Consider the following 19,977-nt stretch of genomic DNA (forward strand, 5'->3'; position numbering starts at 1 on the left):
TAATGGCAAAAAATCAGTATAAACTTGCCACTTAAAACTGTGACCAAGAGAATATTTGAGTTCAGTAGGAATAAAAGGAAGTAAAATAAAGTTGCGGACAGGATTTGTCAAGCAAGTTACAGTCCTCCCGTGCAGGACTGCACAAATGTGAGCATGGGAAACTGCGGCCGTCTTGAAGCACGGTGTTCTATCCTCCTGCAGGGCCAGTCATGGTGTCTAGTTTTGCTGGTAGATGCGAGACAGATTGCCATGCTGCGGCGGCAGGTGAGGGAGTCTGAGACAACAAGTCTAACAGAAGCTTTTTGAGTCTTGTAAAACTGCTTCTGTGTAGTCATTGGAACAGAGAAAGGCAAACCACTTTCACCGTTCCCTGTCAGCAGGTGACTTCTCTTACAACTGGGGGAATGTGTTGAAAAGCCACTAGTCAGGTGGCAGGACTTGCCAGCTTCCCCCATGAAGCAGAAGCTGCCTCTGAAGATAGGAGGCAAGTGTACGTTAGGGCAGAAAAATGATCCAGTCAGTGTTCACAGCTCACGGTTCTTCGAGCTTATCTGGGACTGAAAAGGGTCGGGAAAAATCTTTTTTTGTGCTTTAACAGGTTACCCCCTGTGCTTAATAAATTCTAGATGGCAAACCGGTCTGTTTTAAGTGAAGCTTTGTGTAGTCTGGATACTGGCCTGTGCTTCTAACAAGGAAGCTCTCGCCCATTTGTTCTCTCCATGGTACAGTGCAGCCTGGAGTTTGTAAAGGAGTGGAAAATCCTTAAAGGAGGAACAAAACGCACAGGAGCCCAGTGTTCAAAAACCAGGAGAGAACAAGAGCTGGAGAGCAACTAACTACCAGTTGCACAGCTAGACCAGAGGTGTTCTACAGCCATGGGAAAAAGAAGACTGAAGGCTACTAAAATATATAAATCCTCCTGAAGTATTTAAGTGCAATAAGAAACATGTTATTTGGGCCAAATCTGTGTTTCTTACAGTAGCTGGGCAAAGGCTGGGTGATGTAGCCACACTGGCCGTGTATCCCAGGTGTCATGCCGCAGTGTGGCAATGGTCAGGTGTTGTCCATTGAGCTCCTGCCTGGTGCCTAGGCTCGTGCCTGGGCTCCCTGGCTTTGACAGTGCAGCTCCACGCAGCTGTGGTAGTGACAAGACAAAGAACTAAAGGCATGTGAATCCAGCACGGGGCGCAAGCACGGCTGCAGCAGCATCCAGAGTTTAACTAGGCAATGCGCCGCAACATTTTTTGTTAACCATCCTGCAAGGAAGATGTACCACAACCTTTGGTTGCAATTAGTTTTTAATGGAAAAGACTAATCAATGTTTTACATAAATATCAATTAGTGATAACAAGTCAGTCGAGTAAGTAAAGGAATACATACCCCCAAGTTTTAAAGGCTCATGAGCTGACCAAGTAGCACACAATGACAACTACAAGGAATTGTTAAGAGGTGGGCTGCACGTCGGTCACCTTCGTTAAGTTCCACTGCCAATCAAAATAGGTTGTTGCTGGAGTTAGTCACAGTGCAGTCTTCCCATGTAGCAATGATGACACGTTCAAGGGGAAAAGGGAACTTCAAAAATGTCTTTCTTCTTCCCGCAGAAAGCCCCAAGTGCTCCACTGATGTTAAGCCCTTTCGGGGTCTGGTTTCAGATGTGCAGTATCTTCCTCACTGACTAAAAACTTACTTATAAATAAATGCACAGGTCCTACCAGACAGGAATGTGTTCACACTTCAAAACAATACCAAGGTTGGATCTTGCTAGTAAGTTCTTTTCTACAGGGTTGTGAAGAATTGAAATCACTTCTATTCCCAGGCAGGCTGCAGGGATGGGGAGAAGAGGCAGCTTAATCCGATAACCATTAAGAGCAATTTAAGTGAGTACAAGCTGCACCAGAAACTACGTAACTTAATGGTTTTTCATGCAAGCTGACAGGTGTGATCCACATTTCCATCTAACATCTCCACACTCTTTCCTACAGGCTCAAAATGCTAAGTACCTAAGGAGGCATTGCTCATGTTATAGCCACAGCTATAGGGATCAGTTACGCGACCCCACTTTCATATGCATAACAACATGGAAATCCACAGATTTAAATATCTTTCAAATGCATCAGTGGGAGCCACACAGTTTGTCAAGTTAGTGTCTCCCAATTAAACAGCATGACATCAATCTGATGAGAAAGCATTTAACGTCCCAAATATTACCTCTAAATACTATGTGGCTAAGATGCCTGCTTTCCAGTGGTTTAGCCATGAATTGCCTAGAACTAGCAGACACATACTCTTTTCATCTCACAGCTTTTTCAGTGAAATTCACATAGTTATTAAATGCTGGGGACACGGTAGGATCTGATCTACTGACGCATGAAAATTATCACCCTACCCTGTTCTCTGAATGGCTCAAAAATTTGCAAGAAAAATACTCATTCAGAACTAAGTCACCAATTCTCCCATCACGTGTCAGGTCCCATAAATCTGTGTCTTTTTCAAACTCTGGACTACACATATTCAGCTGGGAGACGCACCAAAACAAGATGCAAATGAAACCTTTCAAGTTAGAAACTGCTCAATAAAAGAAATTGCTTCCAAATACAGCCCAAATTATCTTGCAATCCCAGCAGGCTGGAACCCAACTCATGACAAAGTTGCAGCAGCTGAAATGAATGACACTTCCAAAGTCACTGCCAAAGGTGGACGTTTCACAGCACCAGAGAGATTTTGCTTTATACTTGCACTGGCTTCAACATATTTCAAGTGACAACCCATTAAAAGAAGATTCACGTAGTCCCGTAACAGATACAAATTTACTAACACCTCTATAGTATCAGATTGCTTATGCTCAGTGGGTTTATATTTCAGAATTAATCAGAACAAAAAGGCATCTTCTGCACCATCACTCTATTATATGAGTAATCTTTCTTTTTGTTAAAATTTTAGAAGAAAAGCAGGCGGCCAAACAAAACACAAGAATTCAGCTGGCTGCAGTCGTTCAGTGTGATGTGCAATCGATCATTACGAAGGGGACAATTTCGATGCTTCAGTTCTTCACATCTAAAAAAAATTAAAATGGGGTTATTACCTTTGATAAACAGAAAGCAACACTTTTGGGGAAAAAACCATGTACAAGACATCTGGAGTGGGGCAGGGGGCTCATATTAAAATACAGAACTGAGTATCTTGCCTTTTAGGGTTTGAAATATGCCTGCTAAGGACTTTTTTCATTAATTTCAAACACAATGATAAGGAGTTATCTCAGCAAAAACGGAAAAACATGACATCAGCTGTAAATACATTACCAAAATAAGAAAGAAGCTGCCTGGAAATTCAGACATTAATTGCCCCTTCTAGTTACAGCAGAAGTTACTACGATTTTATTAAGTGCCAATCAGGTAAAGAGTGGTTTACTCAAGAACATAAATGAGCTCTCTCCCTGGCTTGTGATAAAAAGAGGAGGAATAATGACCAAGTAGAATGGTCCAAGCTGTTAAAAAGGTATATGGGAAGGAAGTCACAATGCTGTTAAACATTACATTTAGAGAACTCTGAAGGTGACAGCTGCCAGTGTCTGTATTCTGTACCCCCAAGTCCTGCTTAGGCTCAGCTATTCTAACACATTCTGTGCATCCTACCTGTAAAGGAGTCCGATACAGCCATTTTTCTTTATCTCCATTGAGTTTCATACAGGCAAAAAGGTCACAAACTGTAGGAAGGCCAAAGTCCTGAAAGAGAAGTCACATTAATTACTGATATCCAAACAGAAATACATTCTGAAGTATCTTCAAATTCTGTCAAGTGTTCAAAAAGAAAATAAAACTGACCTCCGAGTCTTAGATATGTATACTTTCTTCATTTAGTAAAACATACCAACTCGTTTTGCGTTAAACACTGGCCTCAGCTACTGAAGTAACTAAGTAATAAACACTGAAAACATTAAAACAGCTATGAAACCTAAAAACTGCGAAGTCAGTATTATCCAGAAGAGCTATGAATTTGGAAGAGAAGGCAGGCATTACACTCAGTAGAACAATAAACCCAGCACACTGACTTAAGACACAGCAGTAACAGAAACATGCTCACTTGCGCTTTCTTGCGTAGAAGCCATTTATCTTCCACTGGAGGTGGGTTAGCATTTTCTAGGTTGTTTGAAGCCAACACCCAACTGCTTACGTTCAAGGGGAGATGGAACGGAGCCAGGAGGTCTAGGAAAGGACTCTTGAAACTATTATTTGCTTTTTCCCTACTCGCCTTTTCTTCTGCACTTTCTGCTTTGTGCTCAGACTTAGCTAGCCAGCTTGTCAGAGGCCTTTCAAGCAATACTTTCAAGGGTTCTGCGATCTCTGCTGAATAATCTGCTTTCTCTGCACTAACGGGTTCCCCTGTGAGCTGCTGCATGGGGTTAAGCCAGGTATTGGCAGCAGACTTGGTCTTCTCATGCTCGAGGTTTGAACCATCTTTCTGGCTGACTGGAACTCCATTTTTATCCTTCCCTTCTTTCTTCAGAAGCCATTTACACAGAGCCTCTTTTCCACAGTTTTCATCACACACGCATTCTGAAAAGCTGGCACACAGCTCATTAGCTTTGCACACATCTTCCATTTTAAATGTGGCCTGGGGATGCTGAAGAAGCCAAGCATTTACAGCAGATGTTGTGGGTGACTTCTTTCCGTCAAGATGCTCATTCAGGCACTTCAGATTTCCCAGGTTCTCAATTTCCACACTCTTGATCTGGCTGCTGCGACAACTGGTACATGTTTCAGCTTTGAGGAGCCAATCATTCAAATTAAACTCTTCCCTAAAAGGTTTAAATTCATACTTCCATTTCTCATCTGAAGCACTGCTTCCATTTTCTGTGTCAGGAGCAAGCAGCCAGTCAGAAAGGTCCATCTCTTCTTGTCCAAGGGATCCCAATTCCTCCACCTTGTCAAAAGTGGAAAAGGATGAGTTGAAAGTAGAGCTGGAGTCCTTGTGGCCAGGGGAGTCTGTCTTCCCAGCAACATCACGCTGTTGATTCTGCAGGAGCCAGTTTTCCAAATCTTTCAGATTCCCCCAGGCTTCCTCAAAATAACAGACTTTGGAAGAATTTAAATCCTAGCAAAGACACATTGAAATACATCTATTAACACTGAAAGACAATGTTCAGTAACCGTTTGCAGTTACTGCTTGGAGCATTCTGATAGTAAGCCCGGAAGTGTTAGTTGAGCATGAGGCAGAGAGAAGAGAATTACAGAAGGTTTAACTCCCACCGTATTCTGCCTGCGATCGCATAGTATTTTCCCCTTTATTAAAAAACTAGGTTAGTGCATACAGGCTTACCTGGCTGGGCTCTGACACGCATTTTTGCATAACCCATTCTTCAAGATTGGTGCTGGGAACATACGGAGCCTGGCAAACACCTGCAGGTCTGCTTCCAAGTAGCCAGTCAGCAAGTGAGGCACTCACTGTCCCACACTGGGGGACTTTCTTCTGCTAAGAAAGAATGTTCTTAGTTATGAGACAGTCTAATTGCCAAAGCAATCTATGGTGAACATCAAAACAGACACTCAACATGCATCAGCACTTCTGAACCAAAAAACTCCCAGTCCCTTCTAATTAAGAAAAAAGTAAATCTTCCATCGCCTGTATGACTTTAAGCCACCGCACTGATAGCTATTTTTGTCATCCCAGATTCTTCAGAGAATAAAGGACAAAAATGGGAAGCGACAACTTCTACAATGCACAGTTCTGATACGTGTAATCCAGCCATAACCCTCCTTTTGACCACAACTCCCATGACTAATTTGCCACCCTCCTTCACTGATGCTGTTTCTGTGCAGAGCCCAATGTAAGATTTCCCACTAATTTCTGCATTAAAAGCAATTGGATAGTTCCAAGTCCTGGCTTGACAACATCAAGGAATGGTCACTTAAAAAACTCTGACTGACAGTCACAATCCAAATTCACTTTCATACTATGTTCTTGCATGCCTGTTCCTGGAGCAGCTAGACCATCAGATCACTAACGCTCACCGCAGTGACTGTTACTGACTTCTCAAACTTCTTAACAAACAGAAGTCATTACTCAAGCAAGCTAACATACTGTGCTCAAGTTACTCTTTTTCCTTTAATACAACTAAACTTTCAGATACAGGTAAGATCTTAACCTTACCTGCTCGCAGTTCATCAGGGCACAATTCTGCCCTGGGAACCAGGGAGAAGTATTCTCTCTCTCAGAGGTTTGCTGTAATGTAAGAAAAGTAAAAGTTAATTTACATGTCAATTTTGTTTAGTTTCTAGGATTAATTCTACAATAAAGTAGAAATAAAGCACAGTTACAACTGGTCAGTTCTTTGTGGCTAACTATTTTCCCAACATTTAAAAACAGAATGGAGAAAGATTTACTACCTTCAGCCCACTTTCTTTAAGAGAATTATCTCCAATAATACAGGAAATACTGTGCTTACCTAAGAATCCCAAAATAATTTTATCACAGCAAGCCATCTACAACGTATAACTATTAATATCTAAAGAATACTGTAGCATTAATTTTCAGTTGCTAGAGTAAGAATACAACCACTGTTCCCTCAGTCTCTGCCAAAATCTATTAAAGTAACATGTACATAACTAGAGCTAAGTTCGATCAACTACATGCAATAATTAATAAACCATCACATGTATATTATACAGCTAAAACTATATGACTCACACACAAGATCCATACAAGGTGTAACTAAAAGTAGAAACATCACTTTGAGTATATCACACTATTGCCTCTAAAAAAAGATATTTTTTTCCAAGTATTCCAACCCAGGAAAGCCTTAGTGCTCACCATCGTTTTAATTGAACCAAATGAGGTAATAGCCTGGCGAAGGTAAGATGTGTCAGCCTCAAAATTCAGGATGGAAGACTCCTCTGGTTTAAGAGTAAGACTTTCCAGTCTGAAAGAGTAAGGTGGTAGTTGCAGAAAGAAAAAAAAAAATTACAATCTTCTTCATCTGTCATGTTTTAGCAATCAGTCCATTATTTCATAAAAAGAATTCCAAGCTGACTTGGTATTAATTAGGTAACAAAAAGACTTCTAATACACGCATAAAAATAAAGATGTCCCTCACAAACACAAATAAAGAGGATCCACAAACCAAGAACAGAACGAAGAGACAGCAAAAACCAAGTTTCTCCTTCTTACTTTAACTGCCATCAATAACTAAACATTTGAAATACTCTGCACAAATGAGTACCTCTCCTGCTCTTTATAGCCCTGTACTTTCAGTCAAAGATAAAAAAGATGAGCGGAATCCTATCTCGGACTGCTTTGAAGATCTTATTTCCAGGAACCATTAAAAATGTAGAAACAGTGAGTTAGATCTATTAGAATCAAAAATCAGATTAAATTTGTGAGTCAAAATAAATACCAATTCATTTGCACCATAAAATGTATTTACCTCTCCAAGCAAGCTGAAATCTGGTTTGCTAGTTCGTTACTACAGGAACGCTCCAGCTGATGAATAAGACAATTGAATTGTCCCAAGTACTGGATGGAACACAAAACACATGTTACTGTTTTGGCTTCTAAGAGTAAAACGGAGAAAATACTTGCAAGGACAAAGTTTACTTCAAAATGCCAGTGCAACAATTTACAACCCAACCTTACCCAATAGAGCTGCTGCGCCTGCTGCTGCAGTGCCTCCTCCTTCAGCTGCTGGATGAGATCCACCTGCTCAAACAGCCAAACCTCACGGCTGCGCAGGCATTCCAGGTGGCGGCTTATGTGGCTGTGAATCTTCGCTTTTACCTGTAAGGTAACAGGTACCGTTTCTAGAACATCTGTCAAACTGGATGAACAAGCATATGCTGCACCAATTGCAAAATAGTATTTGTCATAGATAAGTGTTATTTTTGGAGCAATTTATTTCTCAAGAGCTAACCACAGTCACCCAGAGCACCACATGACTCAAGTTAGTAAAAGTTCCACGGCTACCTTTAAAGAAGTACCAAAGAACAATGTCACTTGCAGTATCTCTCTATACGGGTGTTTCAACCAACAGCTTTAGGGAATTCTGCGTGCCTAAGCTAGTAATACAGGAATACCTTTATCAAGAGCACAACCAAATTACACAGCAAGATGTTTGCAAGTCTCTAGGGAAATTTCACACCATCACCGTAATAGGAAGTACTCTGGAATAATAAAAACTGGCATTAAAGCCATGTTAGTTATTAAAACGTATTTTTTTAAAAAAAGAATTTGAAGTTACCTCCCGCCAGTTCTCTTTAATCTGTTGTTCAGCTTTGACAATTCCAGATATAGCTGTTTCCAAGTCCTTCTTTGCTTGAAGGCACTTTGCCAGAGGCTCACTGCTGCAGGAGCTTCTACTTCTATCTTGTGTTGGACTCATTCTTGAAGTGTTCCTAAAACTGAATAAAAAAAAAAAAAAAAAATCTTAAGTTTCTATTCCTCCTTAATGGAAGAGGAAGGGCATCATATGAAGAACCATCTGTTCTACTTCACTATAAAGGTGAACAAAAGATCTGCTAAGACCCTACACCAATGCAAGTTTTCTAAACACAGATAAAGCTTTCTCCAGGAGCAACAACGGTCTCTCAAACACTTCGGCCCATGGAATTTGCACAATCGAAGGAAAACCAACACATATTTGACAACAGCTTCAACCACAGGCACTTAGGCAATCCTCCTCTGCGGCTTTTATGTTTAGCCAGCAAACTCCAGCAGCTGAGGCAAGGTTCCACAGCTCTGCCGGAGCTGGGGTAGAACGGCCTGGCAAGGGCCAGGAAATGTTTCAGTCACCCTTTTTTCAGCTGCAGGCGAATGAACTGGCTCCCATGAATGAGAAAACTTCTAATATCGTTTGATCGACTGAAAAACCAAGTGTTGATACACAGATCACTCTTTACTAAGCTGCAAAGGTCAAAACTGAGAGCAGCTGCCCATTATTTTTGTCCTGGTCACTGCTGTGGTAACTTAGCTTCAGCATATCCTCAAGTAAAAGGAGCTCAGATACAGAATTTCTACTCAAGTTACACTGTTAAGGAGTCTGCAAGTTAAGGGGAAAAAAGCTAAATATGGATATTTAGTAAAAATGGGAAGCATCAATATAAGCATTTTTCCTAAATGGCAGATATTTTGTTTCAGCTCTCCTGTGCTTCAGGAATCCCATGAAACCAACTAATTAAACATTTGTAGCAAACATTCTATTTAAAAACAAGTCTTCAGCAATGACAGCTACAGAAATTCCCAGCAGAGTTGATTAGAAGCGTACACATATGCCAATCTAAATATTTCACAGATTTTACCACTCCTCTGGAGGGAACTGAAAGAGTATTTTGAATATGACAAGGTGACCATGGAGCTTGTGTTACTGAGCAGCTATTCAGCCTGTGATTTCTGAGCCCCATGACCATATAAACTGCGACCCAAAAATCCTTCTATAGCCAAGGCCCACCAGATACATGCAAGTTGTGTACATCAGAGAGCAGAGGGCCAGGAGTGGCTCACAAGTGGAATCTGGCAGGAAAAGCAAGGTTCGCTGTGAGGCAGCGGCAGAGGCTGCATCTCCCTTAGTTCCCTCCACACCATGGGCTTCCCATCTCCCAGGTGCCCCCAGCCACAAGAAATGGAGCAGGCACCAAAGCCATGCCAAGCCCCTGTACAAAACTCAATTCCATCCTTGACGTAACATCTCACCTTCTAGGAAGTGCAGAGCAAAACCAGAAGAGAAGTGACCTTGAATTTATTTTTTAAGTTTATGTTAATTCTACACCAAATTAGACAAAGTGCAGAAGTCCAAAATACATCATTTTCCATTCCATGCTATGAATGTCCGTTTCGTCTCTGTATTTGCATACTCTGTAACACATTCACAGGTTCAATACCGCAAGATTTCATGACCTTCACCTTACCACTGATGTTCAATAAAAAGTAAGCTTTCTGTTTACAACACCCCTCCCCCAGATTTTATCTGGCTTATCAACTCTCTCATGTACAACCTACAGGAAAGCATAAGCGGGAGCCCTAGCTCTCAGATGCAACCTAAAAGTATTAGTGCAAAGGCAGAGATATAGCCAGCCAAGAAAACCAAGGCATTAGATATATTAAGAGCTATCAGATACTCAAAAGTCAACAAAAAAATCCTATTGTTCTTCATTATTTTATTCATCACACTTCTATGTAACAACCGAGTCAAAGTCTGAAAAGCTAAACATAATTGCCATGTTGGCTTGCACAGCAGATAACGTACTTAAAATTGTGAAAACTATGCTGAGTTGTGTATCTACAAATGCCAAGTCCAATGTATGCCGCATTACCATTTATGTGTTTTCTGAATTTATGCCTCGAGGGAACTGGGCTCAGTATCTGAAGAAATACTACTTTTTCACACTGCATTAGCAACTACATACTGGGACAGTCAAAAGTAAGAAACTTGCACATTCTCCTCTATCTCTGAAAATACTTGTGTTTGTTGCTTTTCTGCTTTTTCATTTGCTTGGAGGAGTTGCTTTCCGAAATGTATACAAAAAGAATGAATGCTGCTTTCCTCCTGTCAGCCAGCTCTTGTAAAACAGCTGTTTTTATGCTTTGTCAGTAGCCAATAAAACTAACGTTACAGTTGAGGAAGAGTCACTCCACCCTTCCCAGTTTTTACAGGCCTCTAAGGAAAACAAGTGGGGGTAACCACCTACTTCCTTGCTGCACAAGTACCACCAAACAGCAGTAGGGGTTCAAGACACCCAAGATCACGTCTGCAACAGCATACACAGCTGCAATACAGAGGCATCATTTTTGGCAAATTCCATGCCACCGAAGTGTTCCCACCCGCACGGAGCATCCTCCCGCGGGTACCACGGGATGCACAGGCGCGCACACACACACACACACACACACACACACACACACACACACATGCCCCTCCCCATCGCCGGGCTTGCACTTACTTTCCGAGCAAGGGCAGCAACCCAGCAGCGGCCTGCTTATAAAGCTGCTGCCGTTCGCAGCCTTCCATCCCGCACAAGCACGGCCCCCGAACGCGCAGCGGCCTTCAGGCCCGCTGCAGAATCCGCTCCAAATTCCGCCGACGGAGGCGAGGGCTCGGCGAGCAACCCACCGCGGCCCCCTGCGGCGCCGCCCGCGCTTTATCGGGGCCGCCAGCCCGCGCCCCGCCCCGCGGCCACGGCGCCACGGCGCGCCCGCACGTCGGCAGCGGCCGGGGGAGGCGCCGGAGCCGCCCCGGGGGGCGCGGGGGGGCCGGGCCCCGGTACGGCCATCTTACCCCCGCCCGGCGAGGGGGCGGCGGCAGAGCCCCAGCCGCGCTCCCCTCCCCCGTCCTCTAGCGCGCCGAGAGCCTCCTAGCATCCCCCCGGCAGCTCAAACCGCAGAACCGCAGCGTTTTGCAACAAACCCGCGATGTCTTGCAACTTCAGCGCTGTGGCAATGCGCCTTTTTCACACAGGCGATGCAGCAGAGCGCACCCGAGCGCGCAGGCCTCCAGCCCGCGGCCCTTCCGCAGCAAGGAGGGCTACACGGGGCTGCGAGCCTCCACCCCGGCCACATGAGATACCCCTCCCCGTGCCCCGGCGCACACAGACCCCGCAGCGAGGCTCCCCGGCACGGCACGGCACCTGGGATGTTCCAGCAATCCTTCTGCTAACAAACGGCTGGGCTGTGGCCAGCTCCGGAGGGCCCCAACCGAGACCGACGCGCACACAGCCCTTATCTGCCCTCGCTCCACGCTCCCGCACGCAGGCGAGGAAAGCAGAGGTACGTGTCTGCACGTAATCAGTTAAAATGTTACAGCGATGAAACCGAAAGAACCGCCCAAATGAGGCAGGAAGATGGTAATATTGTCTCTATTCGCAAAATAACCGGTGGCCTTTAGGGAAAAATTTTTGTCTGCTGACACCCAAAAGCCTTGCCGGGGAGCTGTCACCACCAAGACCCTGCAGCCCAGACTCCTGGCCACTGTATCACTTCTCCTGGTGCTCTGCACAACCTCCAGTCTTCAATAAGCTGCCTGCCCTCTACTCCCGAGGTGTCTTCTTTTGCTTTTATTTGTAGATCAGAAACTGCTGGACAAAAATCATCTTTTCCATTTTCATTAAATCCCACGTGGCTGGGGCACAGGGGAGGGGGGGGCAAGCCTTCCTCGCCCACGCAAGCTGCTAACCAGCCAGCAGAAAACTGGTTTTACCAGCCTTTCAGCCCAGCCACCCCCGGGAAGATCATTGTTTTCCATTTCAAACGAGTGTTGAATAACCTCAAAAAGATGGCCGTGCCGGGAACAAAACCTCACATCGAACAGGCTCTATTTATAAATGCGGAAAGATTTCTTTCAGCTGGCAGGCCAAGGCTGTCCGAAAGGTCTCTCTGACCTGACTTCATGCGGTTTTAAAACCAGCTGGCTTGTTTGAACTGGAATCACGCTTAGTCTCCATTTACTCCACCAAAAAACAGTAGTTCTTCTGAAGTACCATCCCAAATTACGTACGTGGGAGTTGTGGTCAGAGAGTGAAGTACTGTAAGTACACAAGCTGAATCTCAGAAATTTCCATTTGCATCCAAACATAACAAGCATTTTATACAGTACAGCATCAGCCTCGCAACCCAGGACCTTCGTGGACCTTCTGCTGGGAGGATTATTTTCCTCCAAAACAATATGTAACACCCTGTTTTGTAAGCCACAAGCAGAAAAAATGACCTCTAACAGTTCTGAGTAAGAGACAAAGTGAAATTAACACCTTAAGGAATTATAAGGGAAAAAGTTCCAGGTAATACATTTTCCTAAAATTCAAGCAGTTTTCACCTGCCTGCACTGTACTGGATCTGGGCCACAGACCGGAACACATGCAACTGCCTTTTCAGCCTATTTTAGCCTTGGAAGAGGCCGCTCAGCGCACAAAGTACAGATACCAAGACTTCTTCACCAGAGCTGGGTTCTGAAGAGTTGCAAGTTACCAGTGCAGCTGAGACAAGAGGTCTGATCATCGCTTTATTCTATCCATCGTAAACATTTTTTTTTTAAAGGGCAGCACAGCAGGCACATAAAGTACAATCACAAAATATCTGAATACAAAAGCCTGAAATCACAGTGCCATAATTGCATACAACACCAAAGTAGATCTTCCAGAGTGGAAAAGACCACTGTTACCTTAACACAGGTTTTATATTACAACACATCTATCCTTCTGACTTTTGCATTTAAAACCCTTTGGAAAACAATTGATAAGCCCCTAAGATAGCACTGCCACGTTCTTTGTATATCCATCAACATAACGTTATGCACTTGCAGAGTTCTGAACCCTATTTTTTACTTGACTGTCAGCTTCCTTCCCCTCCCATGATGCATGCCTTACCTAAAACCCCAATGGAAGAAACCCCAGTGGAGGACAATCTTTTTGCTCTGTCGGCTTTTCCCTTTAACCCCAGCCACAAATACTGAGGTTAAAGCTGAAAGAAGGCCTGACAAAATCCCTGAAAGCTCTGGCTCGAACCACTTACCAACCACCTAACAACGCCGGTTTTTCAACCTGTCAGTAAGCATGGTGTACAACAACTCCTGATCGTTTCTAACCCCGGCTGTTAATACTTACACAACCTTTGACAAGCGCTGACACAAGATTCTGACTTTTCAGTTTAGGGGTGGAGATGACTTTAGGAGTGCTAGCGGCTCAACCCCTCACGGGCATAAGAAGGAAGCGAGATTAGTGAGAAAAAAAAAATAAAATCCACCATGTCTTCGTATCCGATCACTGTCAGCCCTCCACCACCGAATGCCGATTCCCGGACCGCCCCGCCCGGCCATGCCGACCCCCGCCGGGCGGGCCCGGGCGACTTCCCGCCGGCTGCTGGCGGGTGGCCCCGCGGCGGGCCCGGCACCTCACCCCGCGGCGGCCCCGCGCCCCGCCGGCCTCGCCGCCCGCCTGCGCGGAGCCCCGGCCCGCGGGGGTGCAGCCGCCACCCCCGGACAACGCGGACCGCCCGTCCAGCGGGCTGCGGCAGGCGGCGACGGCGGCACCGCCAGAGAAAGCCCCCACAGAAACTAACCGCACCACCGGCCCCCCCTCACCACCACCACCCGCCCGCCGCACGGTAACGCGTGTCCGTCCCCGCTGGCGCGAAACCGCCGCCGGCCCGGCCCGCGGGGGGGCCCGGCCCTGCCACCGCCCGCCCCCGCGGTGCCGCTTACCGGCGCCCGGCGCGGCGTCCCCTCAACCCAGCGCCGCCGCGGCTGCCCGGCCAGCAAGGGCCGCTCTCGCGAGAGCGCCGGCCCGCCCGCCCCCTGGCGGCGCGGCGGAGAGCCTGCGCGGCCGGGCGGGGCGACGCCATGGCAGCGGGGGCAGGGAGCGGGGGCGGCCCGGGGGCGCGCAGGCGGAGGGCGGTGAAGGGGGCAGCACGCAGGCGGAACGGGGCAGAGGAGCGGGCTGTGTGTGGGGGGGGTGCTGTTCCACAAAGCAGCCAAACACCGTGAATCGCAGCAAACCCAGCACAGCAAATCCTGTCAGACAGGCCCGCAGCAGCACGGCTCGTGGCCTCGACACCTCTGTCCCACACAAACCTCAGGGCCCGCCATGGCGGCGTGCGGCCTCCAGCCAGGGCGGGAAGGCCTTGGTGCTGGTGAAGACACCAAGCTGGCGGACCCATGAGCTTCCCAGCACCGGTGCGGCCCACGGCAGGCCGGAGACGGGCCTCAGCACCCCTCACCCCACGCAAAGCCGGCAGCCCTGCCCCACCAGAGCCTCTGCCCCAGGAAGAGCCCTTGCAGCTCGTGATCCCTGGCGTGCCCCCTCCATCCTCCCCTCCCCCATTTTCCCTGTGGTGGTGGGAGAGCTGCCCAGCAGCTGGGGTACCCGGCAGGCAGCAGGAGGGCTGCCCGGCTCCCTCAGCCCTGCCCAGGCCATGGCCAGCCGAGCCGCGCTGCCTCCATCCGTCTGCAGGCGGGACGTGAAGTCCACCACCACCGACGGCCTGGCGCGCCTCAAAACCTCCGACAGCACCGGGTCACCCTCCCCACCCGCGGCGAAGCAAAGCAGAGGGGAAGGGTGAAGTCCAGTACATGGCAGGGGATGGGGCCAGCCACCAGTTTTGGTCTTTTTCCTGCTCGCTGGGAAACTGCCAATGGGCATTGCTTGGTTTGGCTTAACACAGTACTTATATTGTAGTATTTTGTGTTTTCCCAAGTGTGCAGCATAGCAGAACACTTCCTAATACCTGCCATCACGGTTTTCAGCTGGGAAAAGAATCCAGTTACTCTTCTGGAGGGCAGCAAGAGCGGGCTGCACTACGGCTGCCCATGCTTTTAGCTGTTAAAGGCAAGCAGATGTCAGCCTTCCCAGGACCACCCAGCCAGCACCTCCAAGAATGCATGTCTGTGAAGCCGCTGCCTTTTATAGGTGCTTGCACAGTATTTGAAACAATTAACAGAGAAAATGGGTTTCAAATAGAAACCTAAGTAGCTGTGCAGCTCTGCATACATGTGCTAGCTGAGTCATCATTTTCTACACATAGGAGCTCCTCCGGTCATGGACAGAGGAGGTGTTCCTTTGAACAGGGCCTTACTTGTGGTTAGGGCTCATGGCTGTGGCCAGAGTACAAGTAATTTAGTGCTGACATAAGAGAAAGTAGAAGCCAGCCACCTAATCCCAGTTGCGCTGTTACTCCAGGAACTCGCATTTCAGGCATCTGGCTTCCTCCTGGTGTAAATACTTAGGAGACACAGGATGTGTTATATAATCCTTCTCTGTGTATTTGGATGTAAGAGAAAAAAATAATAGCAGCCCTGTCTGACCTTGAAAACCAGCAGCGCTTCTATACCTGTTGCATCCCCCCATCCAGTTCCCCAGCAGGACTGGGTCGGGTAAAGCGAGCAGCCTCTCTCGGGCAGGCAGGCACAGCAGACAAAGCGGCCTGCTGTCATGTCTCCCATTGGCTTGACCAAGGCCATATCATAATCTAGATGGTTTTCATGGAGCCACTTGTGCTGGCAGGTTTGCTTCACACAGTATGCTGTCTGCGTGAATTCATTATGGTTAAGGTTATGCTTTCCTAGGAGGATTCACCAGCTGGATACATCTTCCATCTCTCCCTTAAAGGAATTTCAGAGTAAGGAACCGTATGCATATTTTTAATGAGCTCTTCCCTCTCACCACTGATGGCAGTATGTGCTGCTCCTCCCCCTGCCATACCCTTAGCCCCATCAGATGCGCCTTTTTATGCAAACCTGCATAGCGGATCAAAAAATGGAATTTAAAATGGCATTAGTCTAAGCAAAGGACAAATTGGTAGTCTGCTAAATTAGGGGTGAAGGTTGGGTAGAGATGCAATTTTGTGGAAAAATAAACAAGAAGATCTCCTCATGTTCAAACAGTAGCAAAAATAAAATCTTATGTACTGTGTTGTTCCTCAGTACTGGATAAAACTCCGCATCAGTATTGACAGTAAGCCTCCTACCAGGGTACAAAGAGAAGCATTTTAGATGCACAAGAAGCAACTACATACACATCAAAAATAGTTAATGAGGATAAACACATGCAACTTTTCCCTTGGGAAGTCTATGACACCACATAATGCGCTGCTGTACCCAGAATTCAGTTCTGTTTCCTGCTAAATGGTAATCATACATGTAGTCCTGCAGCATAAAGCCCATCCTTCCTGACAAGCCACTGCTTGGCTTTGCCTTGATTCTGCAAAAGTGCTTAATGACCCTCTTTGTACACTCCAAGACATTCTTCCTTGCTGGGCTGCAGCGTGAGAATGAAGGGCAGGGTGAGATTCATCCTTCCACACCCTTGAAACAGGAGCCTCAGTACAGAAGTGGAAGCTTTTCCTGCAATTCTTCGGTATTGGCCTGCCAAACTGTACTACTCTGCACCACCCAAAACACAAAGAACCTGAGGAATGTTCTCTGCTACAATGATTTTGTAGCAAATTTCACGGGGGTCTATGCACATGTTCTTAAAGAATGTTTCCGGTTCCAGTTTAGACCATTCATCTTTCAATAACTGCAATAGTTTCAGCTGAAGAGAAGCAGTTGTGTTAACTCCTATAATTAATGCCTCATAATGTAATTTCCCAGTTCTACAATTCTACCGCAGAGTTAAGCAGCACAACACTGCCTTTTGAAAGGGAAATAAAGAAGCGCAGCACACTGACGCGGCGAGGCAAGCATGGCACCGCTAGAGGTGAAGCCAGATGCCAAGGCAGAGTTGCAAGCTGATGGCTGCTCCTCTCAGAGACAGCAACAGTCCTAAAGCAGAATATGAAATTATAGAAGGGTCGTCCTTATAGGCACTGGGGAAATTCATGCAGCTCCTAGGGGAATCACCAGTTGCTTCAAGCTCTGCTGCTGGAAGTGGGTTGTTTTCTCTTTGTCCCTGTCAGCCTGGCTGCATCCCGCCCTCATATCCTCTCTGACGTCTGTCCTTGGTCCCCTTCCAGGCAGGCCGTGACCTGGTGCTCGGTCTCACAACTGCATGCCAGATCCATCCCCAGCCTTCCCCCAGAGCTCATCCTGCCCATGGCCAGAGGCCAACCTCGCAGTCACCAAGCCGCCCAAGGAGCCGAGAGGGGCAGCAGTCAGTTTTGCTTAAGTCCGAGGCTTTACTTCCCTGCAGGGGATTTTCAGAGCTCTCTGTGCTGTATTTACGTGCCTTGAATCTTTGCGCTTTTTTGTCAAGCTACCTCAATTCCAGAGATAAACTAAATATTTTTGAACTCCCACACAAACAGTTTCATACAGAGGCTGTGAACAGATGTTGTAATGGTCTTTTCCTGCATGCCACACTTGGCCTTTTCGCTTCTTCTAGGTTAAGGATTTCTCATTTCTGCAAACTTTTTTAAATTACTATCAGCCTGTCTCACATATAGTCTATCCCACTTCACATGCAACAGAAGTACAGACTACACCTAAACTCCACACGCAGCTTTCATTTAAAGAGATTACCAGAAAGGTTTTCTGTAGCTTCTCCAGGAAGTCTAACCAAAAGCAGAACTTACTTCTGGAAGCAATGGGCTGCAGTGAGAACCCAGCAATCGTGAATAAGGGTCCCACCACAGACGTGAACAAATCTCTTACTTGTTGTGGTCCAAACCTATCAATGTAAAAAATAACAAAAGTTTTAGCCAAAGAAACGTCATCGCTGAGTAGAGGGACAGAGAAGAAGAACAGATGAACTTGTGGCAACAGAAATTATTTCTCTTGTGTAATAGGGGCTACTAGCAATTGTAGAGGGAAATAACATTATTTATGTACTACTTCATCATGTATTCAGTGAAAGTAATTAAGACTCCATACCCTATGCACAGACATGTTGGTAAGCACATACCCAAACATTCAGATGTTTGTCAACACAGCATCTTTTGTGTGATATGTGCCTAGGCAAGTAGTTTTTCCTAAGAGTCCCACATGTTCTCTAAAACAAAACCATGGGTATGGCCATTTTAATCCTTGCCCGTTTTTTCTGCTTTTTTTGTTATTGTTGTCGTTATTTTTCCCTCCTGAAATCATCCCAAGCCTCAGCTGGTAGGTGCATCTCAAACAGCAACCACTTCATATACACATAGCCTTTTGCAGAAACAGGAGATTCTTTGATGGCCAGAAATTCTATGTCTTGCCACCTATCAAGGGGAAAGGTCAGGTGTGATGGATAGGTACTGCAACTCACATGCGCTTTACAAGCAAGAGGAACAAGCGTATATGTGTTGTGGGTTACAATAGACTTGACCACATCTTTGATGGCAGCAGGAATAGCCCAATGGCTACACAAAAATGTGCCGAAGTGTTACTTGTCAGTAAATGTGTTACTGACTTCATCAGCAACCTCTTCCAAGACGGTGATATTTATATTACTGAAAAATTGTCTTAAAGGTTGTGCATACCTGCAAGGAGATTTGCCAAGGCCAGGAGCGTGGCTTTGCTTCAATGCCTGATATAGTTCTCCCTGCGGTGTTTGGCTGAAAGTAACACTCTGCCACGGTTTGCTGGCCAGTCTACAATACACAGAGAAAAACACTCAATAAGCAAAGTCATATCCCAACAGTGATTCACTGATCCTAGACTTGGTGGCTCCTGCAACTATTGAAGAAGAATGAAATATTAAACATAAATCCTTAGCCATGTTCCACATACACTACAATGTCATTTTTTTAATAACTGCCTGGCGCACTTGAGATGTTAAAAATGCTGTAAATTCAAGAAATCAGAACGTCAATGGGCAAGTTTCCCATGCAAGCTCACTGTTAAAATTTCAGAGACCTCTAGTTTCCCAAAGAGCTGGGTTTTGTGGTTCAACACACACACACACACACACCGCCTCTCAGCCTGCAAGCGACTGGCTTTTGGGACAGGGCAGCTGCTTCGTGTTTGGCTGCTTGGAGGATAGCTCAGATGCAGGCTAATGTAGAGCAATTCAAGAACTGCATGAAACTAAATTTGAGTTGGTTTCAAGACATTAACTCCATTTATTCCCAGGGGCTCACTTTGCATTTTAATCAGAAAACAAACAAACAAAAAACAATTGATCCTGCACAATGTATTTCTCTGGATCGTTCATCACCTCCTGCTTGTTACAGCAGGGTTGAGGAGATGAGTTAAACCTGGTGAGGTTATTTTTTAATCATCTTTGGCGGAAGATAGTTGGCTTCTGCGATGCTAGAAAGGTGGGAAAGTGATACAGGAAAGAGCTGGTGTCCGGTACAGGATAGAAACCTCCAAATCTAATATCCCCATAGAGGGAAGTACTTTATTTTGTATAAAGGCATGTAATACCCAGATATTCCACTTCCCTATGACAGAAAAACCAAAAGATTTAAATAAGAACCTAATGAGGAGAAAATGCGCAGGGAAGGCACAGACCTGGTGCCCCAAGTAGGGCACTGGTGCCAACACAAACATGAGGGAAGGGCCTCCAGGGAAGGTGAAAGCAGAGGAGATGCTTGTCCTGCAGCCCCAGAAAAGGTCCTGGCACCAGCGCTCAGGCAAAGCACCGAAGGGCC

The 19,977-nt window shown here is 46.1% G+C and overlaps 1 protein-coding gene across 6 annotated transcripts; it reads right to left on the minus strand.

The window, feature by feature from the left end:
- Positions 1-1,280: 1,280 nt before the first annotated feature.
- Positions 1,281-19,891, minus strand: NCOA4 (nuclear receptor coactivator 4). 6 transcript variants are annotated; one of them, XM_080402817.1, is made up of 12 exons: positions 19,838-19,891; positions 18,862-18,972; positions 17,980-18,074; positions 8,231-8,390; positions 7,630-7,770; positions 7,421-7,509; positions 6,808-6,916; positions 6,148-6,219; positions 5,317-5,469; positions 4,081-5,091; positions 3,633-3,722; positions 1,281-3,054 (listed from the first exon to the last, which is right to left on the minus strand). In XM_080402817.1, exons 1-12 carry the CDS (start codon positions 19,874-19,876, stop codon positions 3,049-3,051), a joined length of 2,076 nt encoding a protein of 691 aa, XP_080258943.1. In that variant the 5' UTR covers positions 19,877-19,891; the 3' UTR covers positions 1,281-3,048. The 6 variants fall into 6 exon arrangements, with proteins under 6 accessions (XP_080258943.1, XP_080258942.1, XP_080258947.1 ...); XM_080402816.1 differs by lacking the exons at positions 17,980-18,074; positions 18,862-18,972; positions 19,838-19,891 and adding an exon at positions 14,174-14,328; XM_080402821.1 differs by lacking the exons at positions 17,980-18,074; positions 18,862-18,972; positions 19,838-19,891 and adding an exon at positions 13,578-13,997.
- Positions 19,892-19,977: the final 86 nt, after the last annotated feature.

This window comes from Falco punctatus (assembly GCF_963210335.1).
Source record: "Falco punctatus genome assembly, chromosome: 9".
In the NCBI taxonomy this organism is placed as follows: domain Eukaryota; kingdom Metazoa; phylum Chordata; class Aves; order Falconiformes; family Falconidae; genus Falco; species Falco punctatus.